Below are 12662 nucleotides of genomic sequence, written 5' to 3'. Positions count from 1 at the left end.
GAGCAAAGGCCAGGCTCAGCGTGGTGGTGTGTGAGGCTTCACCCCAGCGGCTGCCACGAGAACACAGCACCCAGAACATGAGTTAGGTAAGGTCTTCTGCCTTCAAGAGAAAGATAGCCAGCGGCCTATTTTGAGCTCGGTTACTTAATACTTCTTCCCTGGTGGCGCAGAGGTAAAGAATCCACCTGCCAATGCAGGAGTTTGATCCCCGGGTCAGAAAGATCCCCTGGAAAAGGAAATGACAATCCAGTGCATTATTCTTGCCTGGGAAATCCCATGGACAGAGGAGCCCGGTGGCTGCAGTCCATGGGGTCGCAAAGAGTCGGGACACGACTTACGCGACTGAAACAACAACAAGGGTGTTGAGAACAATGTCTGGTGCGTTTGTTTATCACGTTTCCTAGGGCCTGATTCCCTGTGCATGACTCTCCAGGAAGCCAGGTAGGCCAGGAAGTAGGGTGGAGACGACCCTTCCAGCAGACAAGACCGGAAACCCCTGCGTGTCTGGCCCCAGGCCAGCCACACCCTTCACCATGACTCTTAGTGGCTTCCCCAGACACAGCAAGCTGGAGGACTCCTTCTGCCTCTTGTTTTGTTAATATTCACGGAGCAAACAGGAGAACGGGTTCTGGTCGTGGAAGGTTCAGGCAGGTGACCCTGGCCCCCAGAGCCACTATGCACGTGGATCTGAGTGCCCCTCTGAGTCCCAGTTTCCAGTTTTAATTGGGGGGGGGGGGAAAATTCCTTTTGCTGAGAATCGTATCAACATTGTGATTTCAAAGGCAGCGTTTTCAGAGATCAAGCACTCTTCCCCTGTAGTTTAGAAATTTCTGTTCTCAGAACTTTGACCTTGATAGAACCAGAAAGCTCAAAGCCCTCGCGTAGGCGACTGTCCCCACCGTCCCTTGTAAAGTGGCCCATAAGCAGCAGGAGCGACCAGTGGCCCAATTTTCTGGATGAGGAAATGGAGGTTGCAGAGAGTCAGGCGGGCCCCTGCGGGTCTCTCGGGGGATCCCACACCCTCACTTGGGAAGCCAGCGTCTCCCACGGTGGCGATTTCTCAACATCTGAAGACAGCATGTTAGAAATCATCCTCTGATATAAAACCTGCTTGGCAACGACAGCCCATTTGTCTTGCACAGTGTCCGGTGGAGGAGCAGTTCACTGGGGGTGTTGAGCTTTGAGTCCTGCATCTAACAGGAAGGCATTTGTTATTGTCACTCTTTATTATGTGTTATTATTTTTTGCTTCGTTTTTGGCTTACCTATCACTCTTTTGCATTGCAGATTTCACTTTTCAGTATTGTTCAAATCTAAGATGTTAGATCTTGTTATCATCAATGCATGCAGAACAACCTCTTAAACTCTGATGGCCAGCCCTTAATTGTTTTTTGTGTGTTTTTTTTAATGTCTTGCAAAGATGCAGTTTCCATAACTTAGCAAGTAAGTGGCCAAGGAGTTACTGAACAGTCCATCTGCCTTCCTGAGAATGTTGGGTTTTCTCTTCTGATTGACAGTGTTGCACTGATGAATCATAGTTGTTGCCCCAATGTCATTGTGACCTACAAGGGGACCCTGGCAGAAGTCAGAGCTGTGCAGGAAATCCACCCGGGAGAGGAGGTGAGTGTGTGGCTGAGGGAGGCTGTGGCGGTGGGTACCGTCCTCGGGTCCTCCAGGGTTCAGGATCAGACCTGTGGCGTGGAGTCCACGCTTTCAGCTCCCATTTCATGCTCACCGTGTCCATGTCCACCAAACTGAGCAAGTGTTAGTTGCTCAGTCTGACTCTTGCAATCCCATGGACTGTAGCCTACCAGGCTCCTCTGTCCATGGGATTCTCTACCAAGAATACTGGAGTCGGTTGCCATGCCCTCCTCCAAGGGATCTTCCCCACCCAGGAACTGAACCCACGTCTGTTACATCTCCTGCAATGGCAGGCGTGTTCTTTACCACTAGCTCCACCTGGGAAGCTGTGGCCAAGAAAAAAAAAAAACAAGGAAGATGAAATTCGAATAAAGTTCCTCACAAAGATTTACAGAGATTTATAGAGAAACGAGATTGCCGAAATGACCAAGATGAAACCTTCGAGGCTGTGAGTTTCCATTGCCAAATAATGGAGTTTACTTTTGATTCGTGAATTTCTGCCTGTTTTTCTTCCCCCCCAAAGAGGAAAGCAACCAGCAGCAGCTAACGCGTCACAGCTCCAGATGACACATGGCGCGTTCACATCGCACCCCGGGCTCACCTGCACTTGGGCCAGCTCCCTTCCTGGGGATGGAGTTCAGGCGGCCAGAGGTGCACACTGGTGCGTGGGGAGAGGCAGTCTGTGGCCCGGGCCACCACGCGCTTCCCTCCCTAGCCTCGGGGCAGGGGGCGAGCCTGCGCAGTGATTCCCTTCTCCCATCCTGTGCTGTGTGGTTCCACGGCCACCGCGTCAGGCGTCTCCCCTTGAGATTGCTGACCAGCCCTTGCCAGATGTGTGCTGTACGTTCTTAAAATAAATCCTGATGTCCACAGCAAGACACTTGAATTTTTAGGCAATGTAATCCCTTTAAATACATTTCATTTTAAGTAATCTGGGTTGGGAAGATCCCCTGGAGAAGGCAATGGCTACCCACTCCAGTATTCTTGCCTGGAGAATTCCATGGACCCAGGAGCCTGGCTGGGCTACAGTTCTTGGGGTCGCAAAGAGATGGACACGACTGAGCGACCAACACTACTGCTGTTTTTTAAAGTTATATGTCTGGATATTTAGAGTCTTTTCAATGTGATGATTAGCGTGGCAAAATGATCAAAGCCTCCATTTCTCGGGATGGGGTTCAATAAGCCACAGCCAAACTGGGACCCCAGGCCCCGTGTACAGATCAGATTTGCCGTCCCGTGTGAAATACATCCTGCAGGGGGCACCCTGTTAGGGAGCAGGGTGTCTCGGTTTCTGAATGTCTCGTGGAGGCTGCCCCAGCGCCTCCTGTTAAAACAGCGGACGCCCGTCAGCCAGAACCCCAGGCCCCAGGCCCCGGCTCGTGGACTGCCCGGAGCACGTTGTCACCTGCCCTGGCTGTGTCTGGACCGCGCGGTGATGCTCAGCGGCCTCTGTCGCCCTCTGCTGGGCCCTCTGTCTGTTGCACCCCGTGCCCATCAGTCATTTGGAAGCGCCGAGGTGGGCTCTGGCCACCGGGCGGGACAGGGCTCCTTCCTGTGGTTTTGCCCTCCTGCTGTCACACGTCAGAAATTCAGCCTCCGCCTTTGGGGGGAAGCTGCTGCTTTGGGGGTGACCTGCCCTTCGAAGTGGAGGAAGCCATTTCCCGGGGTGTCAGATGAGCCACAGGGCCTCTGTTTCTGCGCTCCGGGCTGGGGGGAGCTCGGGGCACCTGTGCGCACCTAGCCTGCACGGGTCCCCCGCCCCAGCCTGCCTGCCTGCCAGCGCCCGAGGTGACTGGCACAGTGACGCTCTGGGACACCCATCTGTTCCGTCAGACGTCTGCCTGATGGTGTGGGACGAGCCGCCAGTGCCATCCCGGGGAGTAGATAATGGGCAGTTAAATGCCAGCCTCCTCCGTATGCTCCAGGTCTCAGTTACAGAGACTGTTGGGAAAAAGCAAGGACAGGATGACTTGAAGAGCCCAAAGGTATGACTTTTCCAGGTTTTCTGACCCGGCTGGGTGAGGCAGCAGCGGGCTGGTGGCTTAGGAGCTGTGTCCTCCTGCACTGACCGGTCCCGGCCTGCTGAGCCGACTTCCTGCTCCATCGCCAGCTGATGGCAGGATACAGGGAAACGTGTGTGTGTGTGTGTGTGTGTGTGTGTCCACATATGTGTGTGCATGCTCCCCTGCTACCCACCCAACAGTGCATGTGAGCCATCCCAGGTTGTAAGATAAAAAAACGCCTAACAAAGGCCAAGAGGACACAGCGCAGGACCCATCCCAAGGCTGATCAGACTCTTCGCCGATGGTGGCCTTTGCTTCTGTACCCGAGACAAGGTCATCTGCTACTGGGCCAGAGCCCAGCTCACTCTCTGCGAGGAAGAAGGCAGGGCTGCTCTGAACCCTCCAACTCACCACTTCAGGGACCCTTTGATTCTGTAAGAGGAGGCGGACACTGGCGGTGGCACTTTGGGAGTTCAGTGTGTTGCAGGGTGAAGAGTGTGCTGAGCTGTGGCCCTCCTCACAGTCACCATCAGGAGTGTTTGCAAAGCCAAACAGGGAGGACGCGGTGTGAGCTGGCCTGAAGCAAACAGGCCTTCAGATCCCCTTGGGTTTTTATCGGGCTTCTCTGGTGTCTCAGACAGTAAAGAATCTGCCTGCAATGCAGGAGACCGGTATTCGATCCCTGGGTCCTGGAGAAGGAAATGGCAACCCACTCAATTGTTCCTGCCTAAAGAATTCCATGGACAGGGGAGCCTGGTGGGCAGCAGTTCTTGGGGTTGCAAAGAGTCTGGACATGACTGAGCAAACTAATGCTTTCACTGTTTCACTTTAGGTTTTTACCAGCTACATTGACCTCCTGTACCCAACAGAAGATAGGAATGACCGGTTAAGAGATTCTTATTTCTTCACCTGTGAATGCCAGGAGTGTACCACCAAAGACAAGGTCAGCACCTCCTCCCAGCACAGATGCTGACTCGACTGTCTCTCAGGACCTTTCTGCCAAGCGAGTAACCCTGCCTGAGTTGGGCGTCTCCTCCTGTTGTGTTTTTGAGCCTTTAAACCTGCTTTACTAGCATAGCCCAAGGGGATCCAGTCAGACCAGGTCTCTGTTCCAACTTGATTCTCAGAGCTGATGAAAACATTTCCATCACATTGTGCAAATAAGAGGAGGATTTGCCAGAATGCAATTTCTTTAAAAGAAACGGCTGCTCCAAAGAGACGGAAGGGAGAAAGATGGGTAGAGTGGTCCACCCACGAGGAGATGGACAGCATTCTCCAGCTTTCCCACCTCTTCACCAGACTTCACAGAATTTTCTTGGACATCACCCAGATTATCTTGTCAGTGCCATCCCTCCATATTCTATTCTCTTCATAGATGTGTGAACAGACATATCTGCTGACAGTAAATATATCAAGGCAGGTGTCCTGCCTCAATAAGGAGCACCTCCAAACTGAATAGTTTTGTCTTTCTGTGAGCAGGTAATGAATACTGAACTTTGCTGAGACCAGCTGCCTGATTCCCTTTCATTCTTATGTAACCTTAGAAGGGACAAGCCTGTACCTCTGTGTGGGAAGATGTGCTATTTGAGAGATTTGCACATCAGGATGGTTTCCGTGGGAAGTAACCTGTGGACATTTCCCTCAGGATAAGGCCAAGGTGGAAATCCGGAAGCTCAACGACCCCCCGAAGCCAGAAACCATCCGCGACATGGTCAGATATGCGCGCAATGTCATTGAGGAGTTCCGGCGAGCCAAGCACTACAAATATATCCTTTGCAACCTTCCCCGTCTTACAGGGGGCATTGGCGAGCTAGGCACCGGAAGCAGGGGAAGGGTGGGTTTCTGAGTATTGAAGGCAGGAGGTTTCCTATCAAAGGATGGCCAGGGTGAAGACTTAACTGGCCGTCCATGACCTGTAGTCAACTACGTCAGTGTTTCGTAATGTTGCCCTCATCTTATTTCTTTTTGTTGGACTAGTTTGCTCAGGAGCTCATCCTGGTGGAAGGCTTTTATTTTCTAGAAGTGGAGAACAGTTCCTTGAAGACCCTCACCAATTGGGTATCTTCCTTTGGGCAAGGCACCTCACTGAGGGTTTTGCTCTGTAACAGGTGGAAACGGGCTTATAGGTAGCAGGCTGTTTGCCCAGGGCACACCGTTCAGCGGGGCATGTCTAGGGTTTTGCCCCAGGTTTGCCAGCACAATCCATATTCTTAACCACTATATTATAGCGTTTTCTTGGGTTACATTTGTACTGAAGAAAGAAAATCAGTGAAAGGAAATGAAAGAAAGGCACTTTTTTTTTTTTTTTTCCCCTGAGCGTAAGAAAGAACTTTCCCATGTTGGAGAAAGCTTCCTTAAGAGCTTTAGTGAAAGTTCCCAGCTTGGGTGAGGATTTAGATTTAACCAGAAGATTGAAGATTTTTTTTCATTCTAATCAACATTGTTCACAGCTGAAGGAAGGCTGTGTTCCCTGTGGCTAAAATTCTTTAGTTGTGTTTAACAGCTGAGGTCTTCCGTTTTTCCTAGTTTTTTTTTCCTTCCAGAAAAATATATGAGTCCTTTCACTTGCTTGGTTTTCTGAAATTTACTTTTTCAGAGGGTGTAGAATCCCAGGGACGGGGGACCCTGGTGGGCTGCTGTCTCTGGGGTCGCACAGAGTCGGACACGACTGAAGTGACTTAGCAGCAGCAGCAGCTGGGGGTGGAGTGGACAAAATAGTAACTCCTTGCCCCATTTCTGCGGCCCCATCCGCGCCGCCGCCCTTGGGAAGCCGCCTCACCGAACTGCCAGGCCTGTCGGTTCCTTGACTCCACAGCACCCCCTAGTGAGCTTCTGGAGATCTGCGAGCTCAGCCAGGAGAAGATGAGCTGCGTGTTCGAGGACAGTAACGTGTACATGCTGCACATGATGTACCAGGCCATGGGCGTCTGCTTGTACATGCAGGACTGGGAGGGAGCCCTGCGGTACGGACAGAAAATCATCCAGCCCTACAGGTGATTGCACTGGTTCTTCGCATCAGCGTAGCCCGGAGTAGAATTGGGTGGTTTGGAACGCGTCCGCTGGCCGTTCTCTCTTCACGCGCTCATGTTGGAGCGGGCCAGGAGCAGCTTTCTCTCCTGTCCATGACATCTGCAGGTGCAGGCTCTGGGTGCTTCCCCTGGGCCCAGCCTGAGCCTTGCACCACCTGGAAGAGACACCCAGGGAGGCAGGTTGAGGTGACACCGGGTGGGCGGGGGAGGGCTGGGGCAGGAGCCCTCCGAGGACCCGTCCTGGGTGCTCTGTTCATTGGAGTTAATTTAGACCAGTGTGAAAAAGCCACCAGTTGGTTTCTTTTCCTTGCTGTGCCTTTTGAGTTAAATGGCACTGAGGAATTGGTTAGCGGTGGTCTCGGAAACGCTTTTTTTCCATCTCCTTCTTTTGCTTTTTTTAAAGTGCAGCCTCAGTTTGCACCAGCTTCCCTGGTGGCTCAGATGGTAAAGAATCTGTCTGCAATGTGGGAGAACTGGGTTCATCCCCTGGATTGGGAAGATCCCCTGGAGGAGGGCATGGCAACCCACTCCAGCATTGTTGCCTAGAGAATCCCCAGGACAGAGGAGCCTGGTGGGCTATATATACAGTCCATGGGGTTGCAAAGAGTCGGACACAACTGAGCGACTTTCACTCACTCACTCAGTTTGCAAATGAGGAAACTCTGGGACTGCTGGTTGCAGTTATTTAATATTCTCCCTTAGATTTGATTAAAGTAAGTTGGATTTTAACCTGTAGTAATAATGAATGTTAATCATGGGGAGGTTTCCTGTCGAGAGGGTTAGTAAGCCTTAAAGTGGATGATAGGAGGCAGCTCTGACTAGCTGCCTCAGGGCAGGGCTGACCTAGATCAGATCACCGGGGTGCTTGTTAAACACATTTATGTTAAACTTCACAGAGTCTCTTCAAGACCAAGCGGCTTTGGGTCTCTTGGCATCGCACCTGAAATCTCTTGTGTGTCAGAGGCACCCTGGTGCTTTCGCTTAGCCCTCAGTACTCCTTCAAGTTCTAAGATCGGGGCTGTAACTCTGCGTCTGATCTGAATCTCCACCGCCCACTTGGCCCTCCACTTACCCCACAGTGCCCTGATGAGCCAGCAGGGGGAGCCAGCTCCTAAAATCTGCTCCTGGAAACAGAATTTGATCCTGTGGGGATAATCTCACAGCCTGTCCTTCCTGAGATGGGTGAGGAAGTCCACGCACATGTCCCCCCATGAGATCTGTAGGGGGAGAGAGAACTTGCATGAATCTTGGCCTTGTGCTTGCTCTCCCAGCAGGGCGTGACATGCTCCGCCCTCCCTTAGCTTAGGGGAGCCCTTCTGGGAGGCCCAGCCCTGCCTTCCCTGGGTCACTGTGCCACGCTTAGTGGCTCAGTCATGTCTGACTCTCAGCGACTCCACGGACTGCAGCCCACCAGGCTCCTCTGTCCATGGAATTCTCTAGGCAAGAATACTGGAGTGGGTAGCCTATTCCTTCTCCAGGAGATCTTCCTGACCCAGGAATCCAACCAGGGTCTCTTGCATTGCAGGGAGATTCTTTACCAGCTGAGCTACCAGGGAAGAATTTGATACTGTGGGGATCCCCAGGGATTCCCCAGGCCTGGGAATACAGCTTGAATGTGTCTATGGACTTTGAGGACACAGCAGATAGCACAGACCAGCCTGTAAATAAACACCTCCAGCTCATACCTCCCCATCCCCAAAAGCCTCCTGGGCTGTCTTCCTAGGGGGATGGCTCTTTCCTAGGCAGCCCATCAGTCAGCCTTCGGTTGAAACCAGAAAGAGAAGACCTCCTGTATACAAAGCCCTCTCTTGGGCAATGGAGAAAAGAAGTAGGAGGTTTGACTTTAGAGAGCTTATAATGTTGCTAAACCAAATGACATCATAGAGTGTGACAGAAAGCTGAGGTCTTGATTCACTGGTGTGTGTGTATGTTTAAGGATACTGTCTTTTTAACGTGAGGGCATATTCATAAAGAGGGAATTTACCTTTTCTTTTTTTTTTTCTTTTGCTGTGCTGGGTCTTCATTGCAGTGAGCAAGCTTTCTCTGGTTGTGGCATGCGGGTTCTCTAGTTGAGGCACACAAGCTTAGCTGCCCCCAGACATGTGGGATGTTACTTCCCCGACCAGGGATCAAACCTGTGTCCTATGTGTTGGAAGGTAGATTCCTAACCACTGGATCATCAAGGAAGTCCCAGGAATTTATTTTAAAAGATGTTTTCCCCAATGCCCTCAGCAGGCGCACCTAAAACAAAAATCTGAGGCCAGGATTGAATGTTGTGTTTATTCATGTCTTTATGTAGGCTCTCCCCTGTAGGTTTTATGTGGTTTTTCAGAAGCACACAAACTGCGTTTTAAAAGGAAGTGCATCCACAATGAGTAGGCAGGGTTGAACCATCCACGTCCCCCACCGAGCACCTGCCAGGGCCTGGCGGAGCCTGGCGGCTGGGACAGTGGCCGTCAGCTGGGCAGCCGCGGGCTCCCCACGTCGGGCCTGTGGACTCCCCGCGGCCGTTACAAGGCGGCCTGTTGTCTTCTCTTCCAGTAAGCACTACCCTCTGTACTCCCTCAACGTGGCCTCCATGTGGCTGAAGCTAGGAAGGCTGTACATGGGCCTGGAGAAGAAAGCTGCTGGGGAGAGAGCCCTGAAGAAGGTGCGTGTGTGATGCAAGGCGGGGCTGCCCAGTGCCCTGCACGCCCCTTTCCTGCGGGACTGACAGAGTCACGGAGAGTGACCAGCCCTTAGCCACCCTCCAGCCGTAGGAGTGGGCAAAGGTGGGTTTGCAGGCGGCAGGGGATGAAGTCATTACGCCTTTGGCATCTTTGCGTCCTGACCCTCCTGTTGAAAAAGGTATGTCCACATTGTGCTACAGGCTCACGGCTGTGGAGAAGCGGGTACTGCCCCTGTCCCCTGGGAAGCCATGGCAGTGCTAAATATGACCATGCTAAGAGGCCAGCATTATTAAAATGTCTTTTCTGGTTCACTCTAACAGATTAAAAGAAAAGAAAAAAAAAAAAGGAAGGCCAAGGATAGGTCAGAAGACTGTGGTGAAGGAATTCTCTGCATTTCTGCTCTTTAGGGTTTATAGATTCATGATGCTTAATTGTGGTGAAGTCAAGGCATTTGGGTCTGGAGAGGCCCTCAGTGTGGGAATTATGCTGTTGCAGTTTTTAAGATGAACTTAACAATCATTGACAGTGCTCATTGAGTACGGTTACATGCCAGGACCTTCACGTGGGTTTTTTCTTTTAATCCTCAAAAAAAATGAGATAGGCTTTCCCAGTGAACAAATTGAGATTCAAGCAGGTTAAGTAATTTGTTGAGGGTACCTGGTGAGGTTCTCATTCAAACTGGGGTCTTTCTGAGTTGAAAGCTTCAAGTCCACCCACTCAGGCTGGGACTAACACACGGGGAGACCCAAGACCTGGGCGTGGTGTCTGCCCGCTGCCCTGTGCCCAGTGGGTGAGGGTGCCGGGCCGTGCCCCTTACCTTACAGAAGCAGTCACCATCCGGAGCATTGCTTCTCATTGCTCTTTCTATGGCTGTCAATAGCTGATGAAATACAGTCTTTGGGAGAGTCGTTATTTATGGAGAAGGCAGAAGTTGATCAACTATAACCTTTGGGACAGTCTCTTTGTACCACTTAGAGAAACACCTTTGTAAAAGTTGCGGTCGTGGACCAGGCCTGGATGCCAAACCCTCCAGATTCCCCAAACCTCCCCGGTACACTATACGGGAAGAAGGAGTTTGGTCCCATATGGGGGAAGGAAGTGCCAGGGCCGACCCAGCCTGGGCGTGGGAGTTAAAGATCAAATATTCTGTTTTTGAACCACGGAATTGGTTTTTCTAAGATGATGTTTATTGCCTCATTGAGGTTGGAAGAATATTAACCAGTTAGGTCTCAGTTGCAGAGTAAGTACACTAATTGCAGATCCCTGAAGGATGGAGTGGATCTGAGGAACACGAGTCCTGACATGAATGCAGGGGGTGAGGAGAGACATTTAAATCAGGTGATTCCTGAAGGCTTGCACTCCTGTTGGTTTGAGATCTAGGAAGAGAATAGTAGAACAGAAAGGAAGGCCGGTCAACAGCCACAAGCCATCAAAAATTCCCTGTTTGAGGGAATGGGAATGATTTAAGTTTTTCTATCTGTGAGTAATACTTTTGAACACAGAAGAGCAGGATAAATTATTATGGATTACATGAGATATATAATTCCTATATGCCAGGCACTGTTCTAAACACTTGATGTGTATCAACAACTCTGAGAGGGATGTATTGCTCCTGTTTTGTTATTACAAATAGATGAGGAAACTGAGGCACAGAGTAGTTAAGTAAATTGCCCAAGGTCACACAGCTAGGAAGGATGGAGCCACTACAAACTCTCTCATTTGAAAGAAACCTTATTAAATATATTCTCTCTGAATTCCTCATATGAAACTTGTGCCTATTTTTAAGTTTTTAAAGAATATATAAAAAGACGTAAGCATACACTTTTCGAAAGGGAAAAATGATTTAGTCATGTCTTACACATTAGTAATGTAAACTAAAATCAGAAAGGTTTGTCCCTAAATCATTTCTCTATCATTTCTTCAGATACTGAAGAATGTTTTCCTCGACAGTAGAGACTGGGTGACTAGTTAGATATGAAACAATCTTGTCTTTTTCCTTTCTTAAAAGGAAAAAAAAAAAAGCTAGACTGGAGGAGAACACAGGCTCTGAAAGCCACTTTGTATCCTGCACCTTCAAACAGAGAAGTCAGGCCTGAATTAAAGTCAGCCTAGGGGAGGGAGGGGGGCTGGCTTCAAACTCTCAACCCCTGTTCCTCTCTCTCCTAGGCCATCGCCATCATGGAAGTAGCTCATGGCAAAGACCATCCGTACATTTCTGAGATCAAACAGGAAATTGAGAGCCACTGAAACTATGCTGACATTTTAGTTTTTATTTAAATCCTAGTGCAGAAACCTTCAAGGATTTGACTATTTCAAATCATTCACGTCACGCCAGCATTTCTGTAAACTCGCTGAATGAAATCATGACTTGCACTTAAACCTTACACGTGGCTTACTTGGACATGGGTCTTACTCTTTGACCTAAAATATCAAATTCATTTTTGAATGCTTTTTGTTTCCCCTAAGACATCATGGCATGGTTTCATATATTGTACTTTGGACAGATTGTGTTTAAAACTGTATTTTTCCCTTCATGACTACTGTAATGTTCTAGACAAACATGAATGATGAAAGAGAATAAAAAAGATAATAGTAGTTGAAGTTTGTGTTTTCCTCTGTTGGGTGAAAGTCACTCAGTCATGTTTGATTCTTTGCCACCCCATGGACTGTAGCCCACCAGGCTCCTCTGTGGGATTCTCCAGGCAAGAATACTGGAATGGGTTGCCATTCCTTCCACCAGGCGATCTTCCCAACCAAGAGATCGAGCCCAGGTCTCCCACATTTCAGGCAGATTCTCTACCATCTGAGTAACGAAGGAAGCTGCCTCTGTTGGTTGGGGGAACATGAGAGACATCACTAGATGGACAAAGGTGCATCTAGTCAAAGCTATGGTTTTTTCCAGTAGTCATGTACAGATGTTAGAGTTGGACCATAAAGAAGGCTGAGCACTGAAAAATTGATGCTTTTGAACTGTGATGCTGGAGAAGACTCTTGAACGTCCCTTGGACAGCAAGGAGATCAAACCAGTCAATCCCAAAGGAAATCAACCCTGAATGTTCATTGGGAAGACTAATGCTGAAGCTGAAGCTCCAATACTTTGGCCACCTGCTGCAAAGAGCTGACTCATTGGAAAAGACCCTGATGCTGGGAAAGATTCAGGGCAGGAAGAGAGGAGGACAACAGTAGATGAGATGGTTGGATGGCATCATTGCAACTGGCATCATTGATGCAACGGACATCATGAGTTTGAGCAAACTCCGGGAGATTGTGAAGGACAGGGAAGCCTGGCGTGCTGCAGTCCGTGGGGTCACAAAGAGTCAG

At 49.9% G+C, this 12662-nt stretch overlaps 1 protein-coding gene across 2 annotated transcripts in view; it reads left to right on the top strand.

Moving 5' to 3' along the window:
* The window catches only part of SMYD2 (SET and MYND domain containing 2), a 51205-nt gene extending 39269 nt beyond the window's left edge, over window positions 1–11936 (top strand). For both annotated transcript variants that reach the window (XM_043923372.1, XM_043923371.1), the window contains 6 exons: window positions 1517–1619; window positions 4476–4586; window positions 5289–5409; window positions 6462–6636; window positions 9214–9322; window positions 11508–11936. In XM_043923372.1, the coding sequence (XP_043779307.1) occupies window positions 1517–1619; window positions 4476–4586; window positions 5289–5409; window positions 6462–6636; window positions 9214–9322; window positions 11508–11588 (700 nt within the window). In that variant the 3' untranslated portion in view covers window positions 11589–11936. The remainder of the gene's footprint in view (window positions 1–1516; window positions 1620–4475; window positions 4587–5288; window positions 5410–6461; window positions 6637–9213; window positions 9323–11507) is intronic.
* Window positions 11937–12662: the final 726 nt, after the last annotated feature.

The sequence above is a fragment of the Cervus elaphus genome, chromosome 14 (genome assembly GCF_910594005.1).
Source record: "Cervus elaphus chromosome 14, mCerEla1.1, whole genome shotgun sequence".
Lineage (NCBI taxonomy): Eukaryota > Metazoa > Chordata > Mammalia > Artiodactyla > Cervidae > Cervus > Cervus elaphus.
The sequence above is the reverse complement of the archived record's forward strand: the minus strand, read 5'-3'. Positions and strand labels throughout refer to the sequence as shown.